At 43.5% G+C, this 19,927-nt stretch overlaps 2 protein-coding genes across 10 annotated transcripts in view; one reads left to right on the top strand and one right to left on the bottom strand.

Annotated features, from left to right (window-relative positions):
- Positions 1-7,003: 7,003 nt before the first annotated feature.
- The window catches only part of ITGAE (integrin subunit alpha E), a 64,514-nt gene continuing 51,590 nt past the window's right edge, over positions 7,004-19,927 (bottom strand). For 2 of the 9 annotated variants that reach the window (XM_027568593.2, XM_027568602.2), the window contains 9 exons: positions 19,825-19,902; positions 19,276-19,339; positions 19,081-19,188; positions 15,693-15,752; positions 15,264-15,371; positions 13,644-13,739; positions 10,137-10,184; positions 8,790-8,900; positions 7,004-7,282 (listed from right to left, as the gene is read on the bottom strand). In XM_027568593.2, coding sequence (XP_027424394.1) covers positions 7,190-7,282; positions 8,790-8,900; positions 10,137-10,184; positions 13,644-13,739; positions 15,264-15,371; positions 15,693-15,752; positions 19,081-19,188; positions 19,276-19,339; positions 19,825-19,902 — 766 coding nt within the window. In that variant the 3' untranslated portion in view covers positions 7,004-7,189. The remainder of the gene's footprint in view (positions 7,283-8,789; positions 8,901-10,136; positions 10,185-13,643; positions 13,740-15,263; positions 15,372-15,692; positions 15,753-19,080; positions 19,189-19,275; positions 19,340-19,824; positions 19,903-19,927) is intronic. The other 7 variants (XM_027568595.2, XM_027568594.2, XM_027568598.2 and 4 more) reach the window with 7 other exon arrangements.
- HASPIN (histone H3 associated protein kinase) lies at positions 15,936-19,005 on the top strand. The gene has a single exon (XM_027568603.2). It carries the CDS (start codon positions 15,954-15,956, stop codon positions 18,267-18,269), a length of 2,316 nt encoding a protein of 771 aa, XP_027424404.1. The 5' UTR covers positions 15,936-15,953; the 3' UTR covers positions 18,270-19,005.

Below are 19,927 nucleotides of genomic sequence, written 5' to 3'. Positions count from 1 at the left end.
TTAATAAAGAAGCACATGTATCTCCATAAGAATTTTTAAATATTCTGATCATTGTATTTCAATATAATTGGTTATTTGTAAACTTTTATTGTATGTTTTTGAAAACAAGCTGATAGATGGATAGATGGGAAAATATGTGATAAGGCAAGCCTAGTGTAAAATGTAAATGGAAGAATCTAGATGGTGGGTAGACAGGTGTTCACAATTGCAAAATTCAACTCTTCATAATACCATGCTGGGAAAAAATCTGAAAAGGGGTCCCTAGGTTTCACCAGACCACCAAAGGGGTCTATGGCACAGAGAAAAGTTAGAAACCCCTGACCTAGAGGTACTGGTGTCCTTCACTAGCTAGCTGATCCACAGGGTGAGTTCATCATTGGCAAAGTACCCCAAGCCCCGGTGTAGAATGCCAGGAGTTAGGCTGGTAGCCTTTTCCTAAACTACGAAATCTCAAAGGTTTGCAGAATCAAAGTGTTCCAGCGGTGTTTTCTCCCACCCCAGCACTCCAACCTTAGTCTCTGACCTCACAGCTCTAAAGAGAAAAAAGATTACCCCAGAGTAGGACACTAGTCAAACCCCAGAAACCAAGGCCAAGAGCCCGAGAACATCTGCCAGCACTCTAGGCAAGGTGAGTCCAGGCACCTTTCCCAGGCCCTGGACAGAAGAGGACATATCCCCAGAGGCCACATCTTCAATCACCTCCCTCCCAACTGTGCCCTGAGGACTTGGACTGGCTATCGGGTCCCAGAATCCTGTTTTCAGGGTGGAGGGAGAGGGGGGAGCAGAACCTCCAGCTGGCTCTCCTGGAGGTTGGCCCCATGGTCCTGGTTCTTTGGGGTACTTAGGAAGAGTTTCTCTCTCTCTCTCTCTTTTTTAAGATTTCATTTGAGAGAGAGAGAAAGAGAGAGAGAGAGCACAAGAGGGGGAAGCATCAGAGGGAGAAGCAGATTCCCCACTAAGCAGGGAGCCCAATGTGGACTCAATCCCGGGACTCCAGGATCATGACCTGAGCCGAAGGCAGTCGATTAACTGACTGAGCCACCCAGGTGCCCAAGAGTTTCTCTTTTAGACAGACTACCAGTAAGGACTACTACTTCCTAATGCTCACCAGCAAATTTATATGACTCAGTTCCCCCATTCTGGAAGTCACATTGCTCCAATTCTGAGTCAAATCACCCTTACTCCCCCAGAGGCTCCAGAGTTCAGAGGGAGAAATACTTCTCTTACTTCTATCCCAGAAGATGGTGCAGTTCAGAAGAGCTAATGAGAAAATACCAGGGCCATATTTTAACTCGACAAGAAAGAAAAAGTAAGGCACAAAGGAGGAAAAACAAAGTCATCTTATTTCATGGGAAAATACATGGTCTTGCCAGCAAAGGAAAGTAAACTAAAGCTATGATTATACACCCATCAAGCAAATAAGTTAAGTAAAAACGGAGATCTCAGGACCGTGTAACCTGGCTCAATCCTTCGGGAAAGCTCTTTGGCATTGTATAGCAATTACAAAAATGTCTTTAACTGCACTTTTGGAAAAAGTTGAAAGGGCCTCTTTATGAACTCTTTATGAACTATAAAGAGCTATGCAAATTTATTAATTCCCCAAGGACACATTAACCTAAAGTGTCACCTCTCCTTATCCACTCCACCCACAATTGGCAGCAGTATTTTTTCTCTGACACCGGTTCTTTGAAAATGGTCACAAATTCTCACAAATGGCAGAATATATGATTCTATTGATGTAAAAGAAAACAAAACCCCAAAACCATATACTATTTATGTATATATGTGAATATTTATAAATGCACAGAATAAAGCCTGGAAGGATATATGCTAAACCAGTTCACCACAGCTTCTAAGGAGGGGCTCGGATGGGGTAGGGTGTGACAAAGGCAACTTTTCACCTTTTTTTGTTTTTAAAGATTTATTTGAGTAAGAGAAAGAGCATGAGCAGGAAGGGCAGAGGGAGAGGGAGAGAGAATCTCCAGCAGACTCCACGCTGAGAGCAGAGTCCGAGGTGGGGGTTGACCTCACAACCCTGAGATCACAACCTGAGCTGAAACCAAGAGTCTGACGCTTAACTGTGCCACCCAGGTGCCCCAATTTTTCACTTTTTACTATGATCTTACTATGACATTGTTATTATTTATGTACTTTTCAAAATATCATTCTATTTAAATCTTCTTTTTTTTTAAGATTTTTATTTATTTATTTGACAGAGAGAGACACAGCGAGAGAGGGAATGCAAGCAGGGGGAGTGGGAGAGGGAGAAGCAGACTTCCCGTGGAGCAGGGAACCCGACACGGGGCTCAATTCCAGGACCCTGGGATCATGACCTGAGCGGAAGGCAGATGCTCAACGACTGAACCACCCAGGCGCCCCCAAAATATTGTTCTATTTATCAGTCAAGTTAGTTAACTGAAGTTGGGAATTGTCTATTTAGGTACATCCAGCTATTTCCTGAACTCTGATATTAGAACTACTCTTCTTAAAATGATTCAATGTTTCCCTTGATTCCATTTACTAAATTTGTTCTTAAAGTAATGACAGGGCTGACTGGATCAATCGGTAGAGCATGCAACTCTTGATCTCAGGGTTGTGGGTTTGGGCCCCCCCGTTGGGTGTAGAGATTACTTAAAAATAAAATCTTTAAAAAAAAAAGTAATGGTAGAATTCTGGCACTATTACAAGGTTCACCGTTACTAATTATAGCTAGGAGACCCAAAAATACCTAGATCCTGATCTTAAGTAAATATCCTTCCTTGAAGGGGTAGAGATGTGCATAGAGTATACACTATTTGTGGATAATGTAAGGCTGCTAGGCTTGGCCATATGAAGCAATCCTTTCTCAGAATTTAATTAGGCCTAAAAAGTCTGACAGATTTAGGTTTTCACATCTGCTTGATGTCATCCCACCAACAACCAAATCCAAAGTTCCGATGGTATCCCAAGAGAAAAAGTTTATTTGAATCTGTACTCATTAGCCTGTAACAGGGGAAATGAAAACAGAGAAATCACAAGGGGCATTTTCCCCATGCTGGGGTCAAGCTGACCTCATGCTGGTCTTATCTGGTCGGGACATTGGCCGTGACCCACTGTCCTTAGATCTATACAAGCTTTGGCACTTCCTGTTCCCAGGCAGAGGAGGGTAAAAAGGAAATGGAAAATGCCTGGCACTAGAAAGGCATCTTTTAGAATAAAGACAAGGCCTTGGTCCAAGCTATAGCACATGAATTTGTAAAATCTAATCATGTCTCTTCAGAAGTCTCCTCCCTTCTCAGGCGGGTCCCTTAGGTAGTCTCTTAACTACAATTGCATTGGCTTGACTCCAATCCGATCAGCACAGCTGTCAGTCAACAGGTCATAGGTGCTTAATATAAGGCTTGACTGTTAAAATCAGAGTAGGGTTTTATTTGTAATAAAATAATATAAAAGCAAGGGCTGTAAGTCACCTATAACACTGAAAATTTGGACGTAACTCCTGAGTCCAACAACAGAAATATCGAAGCAAACTGACCTCTTTGCCCTCAAAGGCAAATGCTCTGAAATAACTCAAGAAATAGAAAGAATGAAGAACTGTAGCATTGGAAACAGAGAACGATGTAATAAAGGGACTAAAAATATGAAGGAATGGGGCGCCTGGGTGGCTCAGTCATTAAGCGTCTGCCTTTGGCTCAGGTCATGATCCCAGGGTCCTGAGATCGAGCCCCACATCAGGCTCCCTGCTCGGCGGGAAGCCTGCTTCTCCCTCTCCCTCTCCCACTCCCCCTGCTTGTGTTCCCTCTCTCGCTGTGTCTCTGTCAAATAAATAAATAAAGTCTTTAAAAAAAAAATACGAAGGAATTCCTGAAAGAAGTGAAGCAGATGGAATCAGATCAACAGAAAAGTTGATCATGCTCTCAATCAAAGAGCCTGGTGATTTAACACAATAAGAGGCTCCATGAGAAGTGGATGGGTTTTCCAACCAAAGGCCCAGAAATTGCCCAAAGGCAGGATGGCAGGGAGTGGGACCATGGGCAGGCTGTGGGCCAGGCAGTGGAGGGTACAGAGAAATCCCATTAACTTCTCAGAGCTCTACAAGTTCTAGTCAAAGAAATAAGGGTGAAAAGAGTAGAAATATAAGACTCCAAATCACCATTATTTCCAGATAGCATTTCCTTTGAAAATCCACGAGACTCAACTAAGAAGCTATTAAAAAACAAAGTACAGGGAACGCGTATGTGGCTCAGTGCTTCTCCCCCTGCTTGTGTTCTCTCTTTGACAAATCTTTTTTTTTTAAAGATTTTATTTGAAAGAGAGAGAGTGCACATGAGCAGGGGGGAGGGGCAGAGGTAGAAGGAGAAGCAGGTTTTCCACTGAGTAGGCAGCCCGATGCGGGGGCTCAATCCCAGGACCCTGGGATCATGACCTGAGTTGAAGGCAGACGCTTAACCGACTGAGCCACCCAGGCGTCCCTAATAGATGAATCTTAAAAAAAAAAAAAAATCTCAGCAAGTGGAAAAATGTCATATTTCTGAGTAGGAAAACAGTACCATAAAGAAAGCAATTCTTCCCAACCTAATCTGTACAACTAAATTAAAATCCCAAGGGGTTTCTTTTGTGAATTTGAAACACAGATACTAAGAACTATCTGAAAAAATATAATCAGTAATTTTTTTTAAGAATGAAAATGTCCTATCAGGTATCAAAATTTACTGCAAAGTTATAATGATGAAAACTGGTATCAAAAACAGGATACCATTTTTTACAATGATCAGGTTAGCAAAATAAAGTTTGATGGCGCCCAGTGGTGACAAGGCACATTGTGGCACTTCATATACTCTAAGCACGGGTATAAACTGGTAAAAACTTTTTGGAGGTTGCCATCATCTATGAAAAAAATTTAATTGAGGGGTGCCTGGGTGGCTCAGTCGTTAAGCATTTGCCTTTGGCTCAGGTCATGGTCCCAGGATCCTGGGATTGAGCCCCACATCGGGCTCCCTGCTCAGCGGGAAGCCTGCTTCTTCCTCTCCCACTCCCCCTGCTTGTGTTTCCTCTCTGGCATTGTCTCTGTCAAATAAATAAAATCTTAAAAAAGAAGATTGGGGTAGATCTGCAGATGTTGCTATTGAAAGATACCTAGAATCTATTAGATGAAAAAGCAGGAGGTGGGACACTAGGTACAATGTAATTCCATTTATATACAGATTTGTATTTGTATATATATAAATATATCTAGAGAGAGAGAAAGCTTATGCTGGTATATTCATAGGAATATTTTTAAAGAATATCTAAAAATTGGGATGCCTGGGTGGCTTAGTTGTTAAGCGTCTGCCTTCGGCTCAGGTCATGATCCCAGGGTCCTGGGATCGAGTCCCACATCGGGCTCCTTGCTCAGTGAGGAGCCTGCTTCTCCCTCTCCCTCTACTGCTCCCCCTGCTTGTGCTCTTTCTCTCTCTCTGACAAATAAATAAACAAAAATCTTAAAAAAAAAAAGAATACTTTAAAAAATAAAAGAATATCTAAAAATTTATTAACAGTGGTTGCATTTGGAAAGATATTGGAGGTGGAGAGAAGAGGGAGACTGACTTTTCCTTTTTTAGATACCTTTGTGCTGTTCTGAATTTATCATTTGCATAATGCTAGAAAGTGTTCCTTCAATTGTGGTACTGGTACAGGAACAAACAGGCCAGTGAAACAAAATTAAATTTCCAGAATTTATATGTATGTATATGAATTTCACAAGGAGTAACAGCAGAATTTCAAATTATTAATGAGCATTTCAATAAATGACATAGGGACAACTATTATTCATTGGAAATAATATAATTAGACTCAGGTTCAATAAGAAAACAGAAGCCACTCTAGATATTTCAAGCAGAAAGGGATTTAATAAAGAGAGTTGTGTTTCAAATCTGTCAGGAGGGCTGGAAAATAAAAACAGGAGAGTTGGTATCACCCAGAGGTCAGGAAGTGCGGGAAGTTGCCACCACTGCTGGAGTCCATGGCAAAAAGAAAGACTTCTTTCCACCTTCCAGTCTCATGCAAGTGCCTCTCACTGGCAAAACCTAAACTAGAAACCCACAGCAAAGGAGTCTGGGAAATGTTTAAAACCTTTCAGCCCCTGTGACACAGGAGAGTGTGGATAAGCAAAGGAGGTGTTTATTTCAGTAAGTGATGTGGTAAAAGTTATGCTTCTGGGAGAAAACAAACAAACAAACAAACAAAACCGAAACTCGGTCCCTAATTCATACCTTATACACATATAAATTTCAGAAAAAAAATAAAATTAAAAAAAATGATAGCATCTGAATTAAAGACAAGGATTACTTTCTACATTATATACTGACACACCATTTAATTTTTATGCAATAACTTTTATGATCCATGAAAACAAAGATTGCTCCATTACAGGGTTAGGAGTAGGGAGATGGGTCAAGTTTTAACATGGGGCATAAAGATAAAGTAAGATACCAAGAACAAAGCCAGCCTGTAACGAGGCCCTAATCTCTGTGCCCCCAACTCCCAGGCCAGGTTCCATCTCCACCTGTGCAACAGTGCTCTCTCCCAGTGACAGTATTTACAGAGGAACAAAAGTCTCCCTGAGCAAGTCACTAAGCAGGAAGCTGGGTAAGGATTAACACAGTGCATTAAACACAACAGAAATGAAGCTACAGATCAAAGTCTTTGTTTTCTCTTTGCCTCCCTAGTTCCTGTTTTGGTGACTTTTGTTTTTCTCCTTTTTACATTTGTTATAGGCGGTGCTTTTTTATGGCCTGATTTGAAATAATAGGCAACATCTTAGGATCTTGAAAATGCCAGACTAGGAAATGTTTCTGAACACTGTCCCCCAAGAGGTACTCTGTAGAAGACTACATTGGGAGACATTAATAGAAATGCCGAGAAAAAGCATTTTTAGGCAAATAAGGTTAGAAATTGCCGTACCTCCTCTTGGGGAAAAAATATCACAAAGTATATTATGTTTCTGTATTAAAGGCACTTCTATAAAGAAAACAGTTTAATTTTATTTAATATCAGATGTTTACCAAGTTTATTTTCTGCACAACACACATTTTTAGTACAACGTATGGTTAAAAAACAATATTCCACAATTAATTTGTTAGATTCTACTCTAGATCATCTTAAAAAAAAAAAAAAAGGAACGACACCAAGACTGGTTGATGTTCTCTCCCAACAGATGAGGAAGCTGGTCCTAATCTTCTACGAGCAGATTCTCAGATTTCAGCTGGGTCTTCCTTGTACTGTCCAAGTTCAGGTGTTGGTATTTTCTTTTAAAAAAGCCACACTAAAACAAAGGAGGGGAAGTCCCATTATAGGCCTAAGATACCCACCTGTTTTAGAAAACCATTATCTAGTTGCCAAAATAGCCCTTATACTCCTCTGCTTTTCATGCCTCCTCTGAATCTCTCCCTGATAACCTGATCCTTCAAGATCTGTCTTTTTCTTTTAATCAGGAATGATTATATTTAAAAAATTCTTTTATTTAAATTCAATTAGCCAACATATAGTACATCATTAGTTTTTGATGTAGTGTTCAACGATTCATTAGTTGCCTATAACACCCAGTGCTCATCACAACACATGCCCTCGTCAATACCCATCACCCAGTTACCCCTTTCCCCCACCCCCTCCCTTCCATAACCCTGTTTGTTTCCCGGAGTCAAGAGTCTCTTGTGATTTATCTCCCTCTCTGATTTCTTCCCCGTTTTCCTTCCCTTCCCCTATGGTCCTCTGCGCTATTCTTTATGTTCTACATATGAGTGAAAAACCATATAATTGTGTTTTTCTGCTTGATTTATTTCACTTAGCATAACATCCTTTAGTTCCATCCATGTCAATGCAAATGGTCAGTATTCATCCTTTCTGGTGGCTGAGTAATATCCCATTGTATATACGGACCACATCTTCTTTATCCATTCGTCTGTTGAAGGGCATCTCGGCTCCTTCCACAGTTTGGCTGTTGTGGGCATTGCTGCTGTGAACACTGGTGTGCACGTGCCCCTTTTCACTACAGTTGTACAAGATCCATCTTAAATGCTGCCTTTCCACAAGCCTCTTCTGGTGCTCATTCTCCGGTCAGAAGTGAAAAATCACCTTCCCCTTAAGCCCCAAAGTTCCTTAACCTTTTTAACTTAACTAAATCTGCAAAGTATTCTAGTTTCAGCTGTAATGGATCTTATTTATGTAAAAATACTCAGCCTACTATGCATAGTATGGCCTCCTACATCAAGAAACTCACAATCTAGGAGCACCTGGCTAGCTCAGTGACTCTTGATCTCAGGGTTGTAAGTTTGAGCCCCACGCTGGGTGTAGAGATTGCTTAAAAATTAAAAAAAAATTTTTTTTTTTTAAAAAGAAACTCACAATCTAGTAGAAACAAAAATAATTACCATACATTGTGATGACTACCACTTGCGTTTCCAGAAAGCAGCTTATTCACAGGAAAAACATATAACTCAGCCCAGAGGACTGAGGAATCTCTGGGCTGAGATTTAAGGGAATAGTGTGAACAAGGTGAAAAAGTGGGAAAAGGCGTTGGTGTGGGGGGTGGCAGCACAGACAGCAAGCACAGAGACACTAAACTTACTGAGTTACACGTGTTTAGAGAAAAAAGCAAGACCTAATGGTAGAGAGGGGTGGAGGCCACAGAGTGAGGGTCTTGAAAGCAGTAAGAAAGTTTGAACATTAAAAGAGGGGAAGGAGAGTAAAGTATTTAAATAGGGTAATGATCATCATATCTATTTTAGGAAAATCTCTCTGTACTCTGGTATTTTCACATGAGTAGAACTGACCTGAAACAGGATGATTATAATCACAGTCAAAACCAGAAGGCCACTAACACTGCTTCCAATAATAATGATGACAGACAAATAATACTCCTCTTTCAGGAAGATGACAGTGATCTGGAACGAGACAAGGAGAGCATCCAATAAGTCTGCTAATGCAGGTGAGAAAAAAATTCTTCGTGTTATTTTAAGGAGCAAAATATGAGAACTTGGCAACCTTCTGTATATTGACCAAGGCTGACAGTAAAGCAAAAAGCTAAATGTTTCTTGATGCATCATCTAAAATTATCTAACATCGAGACTTCCAGTTTCTGGTCCCATGTGTAGAGTACATGGCAGGCACCACTCCGTACTAACAAGTACAAAGCTGAACAGACTCAAAAGTCAACAATTCTTGACTTCCCAAGAGAGGGAAAGACACCTGGCAAACTGCTGCCCCCAAGACTGGTGAGAGAGATAGACAAATATAGGGAGTAGAGGCTTCCCAGTGCTGGGGTACGAAAATCTGATCTGTAATTGATGAATTACGAGAAGCTCAGTATTGACAACTCTCAGAGTTAAAAACTCAAGGGAACCCAGTCATAATGGAGCCCCCACAACACTATAAGGTTTTCCTCCAGGAGCTTTACCAGGTTCCTACAGTAAATACTAGAGAAAAATCCCTTTGTGCCTCTGGCACCAGGAGAGAAAAAGGAACCATTTTGAAATAGGCCACAGTACTCTTTTTGGCCTACCCTCAGGGGAAACTAGTTAATTGGAGCCTAACCAGCTAAGGTATTACCAGAGTCCAACTGACCTGGGGTAAGGGAAATACCTAACTCAAGCCCACTCTAGGTATCCTGTCCCACGTTAAGGGGGTTGAAAAAAAATGAGAAACGTGAAAATGTAAAGTTCACAGCCCCGAAGCATAGGCTCACTAAAAGACTGAAACCTAGTCATAGGATGGTAGAGCACTTCCCCTCCCGACACCTCACCACATTAATAAAGACCTATTTACAGCAGTTCCTTTTACCTGGTACATCATGTCTAGCTATCAAGAACAAATTATCAGAAAAAAAAATTAAAAAATTATAAAACATATCAAAAGGCAAAAAACACAACTTGAAGACACAAAGCAAGCATGAGAACCAGACAGAGAAAGGATGTTTGAATTATCAGACCTGATAATTAAAACAACTATGATTAATATGGTAAGGGCTCTAATGGATAAGTAGACAACATGCAGGAACAAAGACAAAGAACAGATAGGTAACGTAAGCAGAGAGATGGAAACCCCAGGAAAGAAACCAAAAAAATATGCTAGAGATAAAAAAACAACAACAACAACAACAGTGTAACAGAAATGAAGAATACCTTTGATGAGCTCATTAGTAGACTGGCCATGGTTAAAGAATCTCTGAGCTAAATATACCAAAGGAATCCATGAAAAGCAAAGAGAACAAAAATTGGATGGAAAAAACACACCAATAACAGCACAACAAAATTACCTAAGGAACAAAATACTTTCAGTTATTTTGGTCTGTCAGGAGATCTGTTAAAGATTCTTTGACAGTTTAACAGAAGTCTCAGAGAATTATGGTCTCTAGGTTTTAGAGAACACTGAAAGACAGAAAATCAGTTCTACATCCAGCTATGCCACTCTGTGTCCTTGAGCCCCAAGCTCCTCTTCAAACTGATGACCTATTTTAAATGATCTCTAAGTCCTTTTCAACTCTCTTCTGACAGCTCTTTTCGACCTTGCACAAATCCCACACAAAATATATGACAAAGATACTTGTCTGCTCTTCACCAAACTGAAGTGTATGTTACCTCAGAGACACAATAATAAATGCACAATGGCATCCATGTATACTACAGTTGATCCTTCAACCACACGGGTTTGAACTGCATAGGTCCACTTATATGCATATTTTTTTGGATAAATACAGTACTGTAAATGTATCTTTTATGATTTTCTTTTTTTTTAAGATTTTATTTATTTATTCATGAGAGACAGAGAGAGAGAGAGAGGCAGAGGGAGAAGCAGGTTCCCAGTGGGGCAGAGAGCCCCGATGCAGGACCCGATCCCAGGACCCTGGGATTATGACCTGAGCTGCAGGCAGACGCTTAACCGACTAAGCCACCCAGACGGCCCTTAAATACTGTACTCTTACAATAAAGTAAGCTAGAGAAAAGAAAATGTTAAGAAAATCATAAAAGAGGGCGCCTGGGTGGCTCAGATGGTTGTCTGCCTTCGGCTCAGGTCATGATCCCAGGGTCCTGGAATGGAGCCCCGCATCAGGCTCCCTGCTCAGCAGGAGGCCTGCTTCTCCCTCTGCCTGCCGCTCCCCCTGCTTGTGCTCATTCCCTCTATCTGACAAATAAATAAAATCTTTAAAAAAAAAAGAATACAGTATTTAATACAATAAGGCTTCTGGTCCATAGCATGCTATTTGTAAAGTTTTTGGGGAGTCAAAAGTTATACATGGGTTTTGACCACATGGGGAGTCACGTTGCTCAAGAGTCAGCTGCTGTCCCCAGCATTCTTGTCTAAAGGCTGTCTCAGGAGTCTAAGCCCTCTTCTCACTAACAGGACTCAGCTGGAAAGTGATGGCCCTCCCATGGCCAGAGTTTCCCAGGACTTAAGTGGGACCAGAGGGCCACCAAAACTTCTCTGCCTGCCCAAACACTGAGTTCCTTTCATGCACGTGTTTAAGCACCAAGGTTGGGGGGCTTTGGAGACAATTTCTGTATGGGTTGGAAAGCTGGACAAATTTAACTTTAATATTTTTTTATTTCTGAGAGAGCGCACGCATGCGCCACACACATGCACTTGTGCAAGCAGGGAAAGGCAGAGGAAGAGGGAGAGAATCTTTAGTGGACTGTGGGCTGAGCACAGAGACTGATGCGGGGCTCTATTCCTCGACCCTGAGATCATGACCTGAGCTGAAACCAAGAGCTGAATGCTCAACTGACTGAGCCACCCGGGCGCCCCTGAACAAATTTCCCTTTAAGGCCTCTTCTAATTAAGTTATAAATGCTGGTTACTTCCTAGGGTTGATCCTTCAGGCAACTATTTAATTCCTATGTAGCTGAGGTTAATAGGAGTAAGTTCTGGGCCTTGAGAGTAGGGAGGGAGAGGAAAAACAAGAAGAGAGCTGGTTTTTCTTCCATGGAAGAGTGAAGTGGGGGACAGGGGGAAGGTCTTGAGAATCTGGGTTTAGGAAAGTAATGAAGTCCCAAGGTCATAGTGATGTAACAGGGCAGATTTCAGTAGAAGAAATGCTCCTCTTTCTCAAAGCCTCTTCCCCTTTTCCTCTTCTAAACCCACAGGTTCCAAATTTGACCTAAAGCTACTCTGGTAAAGGTGAAGAGAGAAGCAGGACACAGGATACTAGTGCTTATAGTCAAACACTGATGGTGGCCTACCCAATAACCATTCTCTCCTTTTAATTTTCATTCAGAAATCATGACTGGTCTAAGCTAATCATGACAGAGCTATTCGCCTTTGCCAGTGACCAAGAGGAAATCCAGTTCTCACTGAAAAGATGTAAGGAGATAGCTACTGGGAGTTTTTAGGAAAATTTCCCTCCCTAAAAAGGGAAGACACACTTAGAAAAACTCCTTTTGCTACTGATCTCTTGCTTCCTGTTTTGTGTCCTGCCACATGGAAACACAGCACTGGGAGAGGTGATATCTTTGTGCTGGCACAGCCTGTAGGGCACAAGATCCAAAGGAGCCAGGCTGTTGACCAAACAGATGCCTTTATGGTACATTAGTGGGAGTTTTCCCCTACTTGCAGATGAAATGCGCTTGGATACATGGCTATTTATACTCATAGGTTCATTCTACCTTAGTTGCTTATTGTCAGGAACAACTTAATACTCTGCTTAGGGTATTGAATTTAAATAAAGGAAAATAATTATGGGGAATCTATGTACAGAAATGAAAGCATCAGTAAGAGAGGGAAATAAATTATATATATGTGCATATACGAAACTGTTAACTGTAGCACTCTTTGGGAAGATGGAGTTGGGGACATGGGAAGAGGGGGAATGAGGAACCATTATTTTTCATTTGATATTTTTCTGTAAGGCTTGGATTTTCTTGCTCTTCTATTTAAAAAAAAAAAAATCTGGGCCGTGGGATAATGGAGCACTTCTCTTTCTTCCCATGTAACTTTTTGTATTAGAAATACTTAAAAATAAAAGGTAATGTTATTTCTGACATGTCTGGAGAACTGTTCCTTTCTCCTCCTCCAGGAAGGAAATCACAGGACCTAATATTTAGCAATCCAGCCTCACTCTCTTAACATTCCCTCCAGTAATGATCATGCCTGACTAAAGAGCCCACATTATCTCTCAAGCCAGCTGCTGCAGCTGACCCTTAACCATATCTAGGTTAAGTGTCAAGATCATTTAGCCCATAGATTTCAGTTTGACTTGTGGTCACACTTTGGCAAAAGGAATCCCAAGAGTCCTACTATTTAGTTTAAAATTTATAAAAGAATCACACATTCCTGAGTAACTAGTTAATACTATAAACACTGATACTACACACTAGGAAGACAGTCAATGTATACAAAAAAGTAATTTCTCACTTGGCAAATTTTAAAACTACGTTTTCAAATCAAAGTATACAGAGCTGTTGATTTCACCCTAGTTATTTCAGCTTAGGCCTCTTATTCAACTGCCACTTCAAAGATGGAAAAACTGAGGCAGAATCTGACTAATTCAAGGTCACAGAGGCAGCTTGTGGTAGAGTCGAGATCAGAGGTGGCAAGACTGAAAACAGGAAGAGTTGCCTGTACAGAGGCTCTAAGGCTAGGCACAGTTTTCCCCAGAACACCGCTCAGAAAACCAGAAAACAGCCAGGGATTACCTTAGTTCTGTGGTTCTCTGCATTCAGCCTCTCATATAGAGATTTGTTGAAAGATATTTCACCAACGATCTGTAGTTCAGTTACACCTCTTGGTAACTGTAAGATGGAGGGTAGGTAAAACGTATTTTAGACATAGACTTATTGTTTTTGGACAGCATCTTTTCCTTTAAACGTGTTCCTTCTCCTGTATTCCTTTGTCTAGTTAGTGGTCTTGGCAACCATAAAGTTGCCAAAGCAAGAAACCTGCAATCATTCCCCAATTTCTTTTCCTTTACACTTTACCTCCTGTCACAGCCCCACTCACCAGCCCCAAATCAGTTCTTGACAATTCTTTTTTTTTCTTTCTCACATCTGTCCCTTTTCTCCATCCCTCATTGCTACGCCTTCAGTTCAGATCTCATCATTCTCATCTGGATCACTGTGAGGAGTTAAACTTGATCCTAGTGCCCACTTTAGAATGAGTGATCAGGGAATGCCTCTCCAAGAAGGTAACATCTGAACTAAATATAAGAAACCATGCACATGAAGATACGGGGGAAGAACAGTGTCATGCAGGGACACCTGGATGGCTCAGTAGGTTAAGCGTCTGCCTTCGGCTAGGGTCATGATCCCAGGGTCCTGGGATCAAGCCCCACATCCGGCTTGCTGCTCAGTGGAGAGCCAGCTTCTCCCTCTCCCTCTGTCCCTCCCCCCCATTCATGCTCTCTCTCTCTATCTCAAATAAGTAATAAAATGAAAATTTAAAAAAAAAGTGTCATGCAGCAGGGACAGCAAGTGCAAAGATCCTGTGGCCAGAATAATATTGGAGAAACCAAAAGGACAGAATAGCTGGAGTATAAGAAGTGGGAAAGAGGAGAGTACTAGGAGATAAAGTTCAAGAAGCAGAGACTAGACCATGCAGTGCCTTGCAGGCCATTGAAAAAGTATGTGTTTTACTCTAGATGTATTCAAATGTCACTTTTTTCTTTTCAGAGCCGTGGCACGTTTACTTTATTTATTTATTTAAAGATTTTATTTATTTGACAGAAAGAGACAGCAAGAGAGGGAACACAAGTAGGGGGAGTGGGAGAGGGAGAAGCAGGCTTCCCGCTGAGCATGGAGCCTGATGCAGGGCTCGATCCCAGGACCCCGGGATCATGACCTGAGCCGAAGGCACACTTAACAACTGAGCCACTCAGATGCCCCAGCACGATGTTTACTTTAAAATAGCTGTTATGTGAAGAAAGATTTGTAGAGGGCAGGGCAAGAGCAGAGACCGGAGGAAAAGACAGTGTTTACTGCAACAGCCTGGGCAAAAGATGGTAGCCTGAACTACAACAGTAGCAGTGGAGGTGGAGAGAAGTGAATGGATTCAGAACCTATTTTGGAGGTGGAAGGACAGAGCTTGGCGCTGGAACAGGTATGGGGATGTAGGAAAGGAAGAAGTCACAAGTATTTCCCAAGGTAAGTAAATACAGTAAGTTACCCTCATCAATTATCCCAAGTAATTGTGTAAAGAACAGACTGGGGCAAAAGGTGAATCAGGACACCTGTCTTGGACATGTTACATTTGAGATGTTGTTAACTTTTCTCAGAGAGAGAGCAGAGGCACGTGAGCACAATCAAATGTGGAGCATTCACCATCTCAAGTATCTGCTGAGATTGATTCAAGGACAGCTCCGCGGCCACCGTTACATTTTCTGTATTCGAAGTGATGGTACAGTTCACTGAATACCATTCTTCCACATACTGAAAATGAAACTCTGGTTATAGTTAGCGCCGTCCCCTTTTGAGTGAAAAAGCAGAAAACATTAACACTGGGCACGCAGAGCATGTTCAGGCCCCAGAAGAGAGGGTGTGAACAGTTTCGGCGCTCCCCTTGGCTCAAGCAAAGCCGCAACCGTGGCTAACCGTGGCTAACGGGGCCCAGCGAGAACACTGAGGACAGCCTCGAGGCCACCCCGCAAAAGCTTTCGGCAGGAAACGCCCGCAAAAGTAACCCCGGGCCGCTCCCGTCGCCCGCTTCGAGGCCTCCTCCCTCCCTCCACCTCTCGCGACGGTCGCGCTCACCCAAGCAGGATCGCTCCCACAGCGGTCCGACTTCGGACTAGACTTGCACTCGGTGTGGGCCTGAAACGAGAGCCATGGAAGTGCGAAGAGGAAGACGCCAAACCGCCCGTCACCCGCCCGCCGCCGCCACCTCGCGCGGGGCCCATTGTGATGCGGGTGCTCACGGCCGGACGCTAGGACCCAGCAGCCCGGCCGGCCCGCGCGTCTGCCTTAAGGAAGTCTCGCGGTGTTTGCATTTGAACCTCCGGGCGGGTGCCGACTATGGCGGCGTCACTCCAGCGACCGGGGAATCGGCTCTTCCGAACGTACGGGGCTGTGGGCGGCGGGAGGCCGCGGCGGCGGCCGGATCGGGCAGCCGCGCAGTGGTTCCCGCCGCAAGAGCAGAAGCGTTTTTTCAGCAGCAGCAGCAGTAGCAGCGACGCCAGCAGCGGCGGCCCCTCGCGGTCTAGCACTTCCGACGACCCCGACGACCCCGACTTCCTCGGCATTCCGGTAGGTCAGCGGCGGAGGCGCCCTGGCGGTCGAGCCTCCAAGGACCGGCTGAGTCTGGTCGCGACGCCACGACGCCCGAGGCTGCGAGCTCGGCCTCCGCAGAAGTGCAGCACCCCCTGCGGCCCGCTCGGACCGCCGCCCTTCCCTAACGGCAACCCAGGCCGCCTCAGCCCGGACCTCAGCGCGTGCAGCCAGCCCGGGGACGGCGGCGAGCTGGGCACCAGTGCCTCCCTGTTCAGCAGTCTGGCCTCTCCCGGCCCCGGCCCCTCCGCCTCTCCGGATGCGGCCTCCGAAGTTCCGGGCGGCTTCCACCTTCCAGTGGCCTCCCCGGGCCCAGCACCCCTCCACGGCTTCCAGGAGGCAGCAACAGGAGGAGGCAGGTTCACCAGGTTGGCCCATCGAGCCCATGCCAGTCTCAGGTCCGCTGTCTTTAGTCTTATGGACTGTGGAAACCCTGAAGATTATGAGTTTGGGGCCGATGGGAGGAATATGAGGGAGTCTTGCTGTGAAAGGAAACGGGCTGGGAAGAGGCTGGAGAGGCCAGCTTTATCAAGCATGGGTAAGAAAAGGGCCACAGACCAGGACTCCTGTCAAGAGATCGGGTCTCCAGGGGCTGCCCAGATGGACTACGAGGCAGATGGCTGCAAGGGCTGTATTGTACCTGGGGAAATCAACGGGCTGGAGAAAACTGGGCCTAGGCGAAAAAGGAAACTTCAGGAAACAGTAGAAACCTCCCTTCTCCATTACCACCAGTTTAAGAAGAGCCAAAAGATGGGAAAAGACTCATTCCTCGCCCAGGACCTGGCTCATTTACAGAATGCCTGCTCTTGGACCAAAGCCAGGGCTTCCTTCAGTTTCCACAAGAAGAAGATGGTGACTGCTATGTCAGAAGTATGTAGCAGCCACACCATTGCCAGTTCTCTCTCTGAGTCCCTCATATCCGAATATTCAAACCCTCCGGTTATGAACAGAACAAACAGTGCTCTGTCTCCTTGGCACTGCTCTTCCATGTATTTGCTAACCCCCTTAAAGACACTACATGTCACAGACAAAAAGGCATCTGACGCTGAAAAGGTTTATGGGGAATGCAATCAGGAAGGTCCTATCCCCTTTAGCTATTGCCTTTCCACAGAAAAACTGGAGTGCTGTCAGAAGATTGGGGAAGGGGTGTTTGGAGAAGTGTTTCAAACAGTTACTAATCACACACCCGTTGCCCTAAAAATCATTGCTATTGAAGGACCAGATTTAGTCAATGGAGCCCATCAGAAAACTTTTGAGGAAATTCTGCCGGAGATCATCATCTCCAAAGAGTTGAGCCTCTTGTCTGATGAGGTATGCAACCGTACGGAAGGCTTTATTGGTTTGAACTCCGTGCACTGTGTTCAAGGATCTTACCCTCCCTTGCTCCTCAGAGCCTGGGACCATTATAACTCAACTAAGGGTTCTGCAAATGACCGGCCTGACTTTTTTGAGGAAGACCAGCTCTTCATTGTACTGGAATTTGAGTTTGGAGGGACTGACTTAGAGCAAATGAGAACGAAGTTGTCCTCCATGGCTACTGCAAAGAGCATCCTGCACCAAATCACAGCATCCCTCGCAGTGGCAGAGGCGTCACTGCACTTTGAGCACCGAGACTTACACTGGGGGAACGTGCTCTTAAAGAAAACCAGCCTCAAAGAGCTCCACTACACCCTCAATGGGAAGACAAGCACTATCCCCACCCGGGGAGTGCAAGTCAATATCATTGACTACACACTGTCGCGGTTGGAGCGGGATGGGATTGTGGTGTTCTGTGACATTTCCATGGATGAGGACCTATTTACAGGTGAAGGTGACTACCAGTTTGAGATCTACAGGCTAATGAGGAAGGAGAACAACAACTGCTGGGCTGAATATCACCCTTATAATAATGTGCTCTGGCTCCATTACCTCACAGATAAGATTCTGAAACAGATGACCTTCAAGATTAAATGTAACACCCCAGCCATGAAACAAATGAAGAGAAAGATCCAGCATTTCTATAGGACAATGCTGAACTTCAGCTCTGCCACTGACTTGCTTTGCCAACACAGTCTATTTAAGTAAGCCAGAGGTGCCTTATTGGCCCAAACTTAGAGGACACTCGTCTTCCAGCCCCTGATGCTATTTTCAATCTCCATCCCCAGAGCAGGGTGGAATTCCCATTCTATATGTTTCTAGAAATTAACAGACGTTCTTTAAAAATAAACTGTACATCAGAACAAATGATTACAATTTATAAGCCCTCTTTCTCTCAGCAGAGTCCATTCTGTAAATGCCTTTCTGTATATTCCTTTTTGAACCTTGACATTTCATGAACCCTGAGCCCCCCCCCCAAAAAAAAAGAATTGCAGGAAAGCCAAAGGCCTCAACTTTCATACTCATCAGAGCCTGTGGCTGTAGGTATCATAAGGGAACCATACTACAGATGAAGAGTCAACTGAGAGCAAAGGGGCTGTAGCAAAGCAGAGACAGAGACAGACTGGAGGGAGGAAAGGGAGATGGTATATTTATAGGGAGAAATGCAAGGAATAGCTCATGTTTATCAAGCTTATTTGCCAGTCACAAAGAGAAGCAGAATTTATCAGTTTTTCAAAGGGAAAATAAATGTCTCCATGGGTATTAAAAAGGTTTGATTTTTTTTTGCTAATTTTTCATCAAGGGAAGGAAAACTGGAATGTTGCTTTAAGAGCTGAATGATTGATATTTCTTATGAACGTGACTGGCAATTTACTCCTGATGTGTTCCCAAGTTAACTTGTTTTTACTCCTTTCCTAGAATTCTAGTTTTACACCTTTGAGAATCCACAGTCACTCTGGAAAAGAGATGTGATCGTGATTAAAAAACAAACAAACAAAAACAATACACCTCTAAGTACCTGAATCTTTGTCAGGTTTTTCACTCTTATAAATTGGAGAGCTTGTAGTTTGATTGGAACACAAATTTGCAGCTGGAATACAGCTCCAAATAGATTTTCCCCATGTATCTACAAAATAAAATCAGAGAGTAGGAGATCAAAACTGGTGGTGTTTCGCCACCTGTAACTTTGCAATAATAAGCATTAAGCACTTACATTGAAGAGGAATTCTTTGTAGACAGAAAGCCCCTGGCTTGTGTTCATGTACATCACTGAAGGTCTGCAAATGAGAGGATATTTGTTAGGCCTCAAGGCCCCCTTCTTTCAAATGAGCCAGAATGCTACCAATTGGATACACTAGGACAGAGGGCACCATATCCTTAAGAAGAATCAAAGCAGAATATCAAAATGTAAAGTGGTGGTAGGGCAGTTCAGATCAGGTAGAATATTTGAATTCTGTGTATTTGGGCTGGTTCTGTGTCTAATTGTTATTCCTCGGTGGCCTTACTTTTCTCCTTCCTTACTTCCCAATCCCGTAGCTCCTCTCTTCCCTCCTTAGCATTATGTCAGTAACCTTTAGTATTAAGACCAGTTGGCACTGCACCTCCTTTGATTACTACCATGGGGTTTCTAGGACCCAACTGTTCTTGCCCTAGCGATCAGTGGGAGCCTGGGTTTTAAGCAGCCTCCTGTCAGAGATGAGGAATGCCCACATCCACCCTGACCACCTGAAGCTGCAGGTGTCGGCCCCCTGGAAGTACTTACTTAGGGAGAACTGCAATGAAGGCATGCTTGAATTGAAGGCTGTGGCTCTGTGTGACCGAAGACTTTTTGTCATTGAAACTAGGAAATAAGAGTGTCAGTTCAC

This window comes from Zalophus californianus, chromosome 16 (genome assembly GCF_009762305.2).
Source record: "Zalophus californianus isolate mZalCal1 chromosome 16, mZalCal1.pri.v2, whole genome shotgun sequence".
Classification (NCBI taxonomy): Eukaryota; Metazoa; Chordata; class Mammalia; order Carnivora; family Otariidae; genus Zalophus; species Zalophus californianus.
Note: the sequence above shows the minus strand (reverse complement) of the source record. Positions and strands in the feature narration are given on the sequence as shown.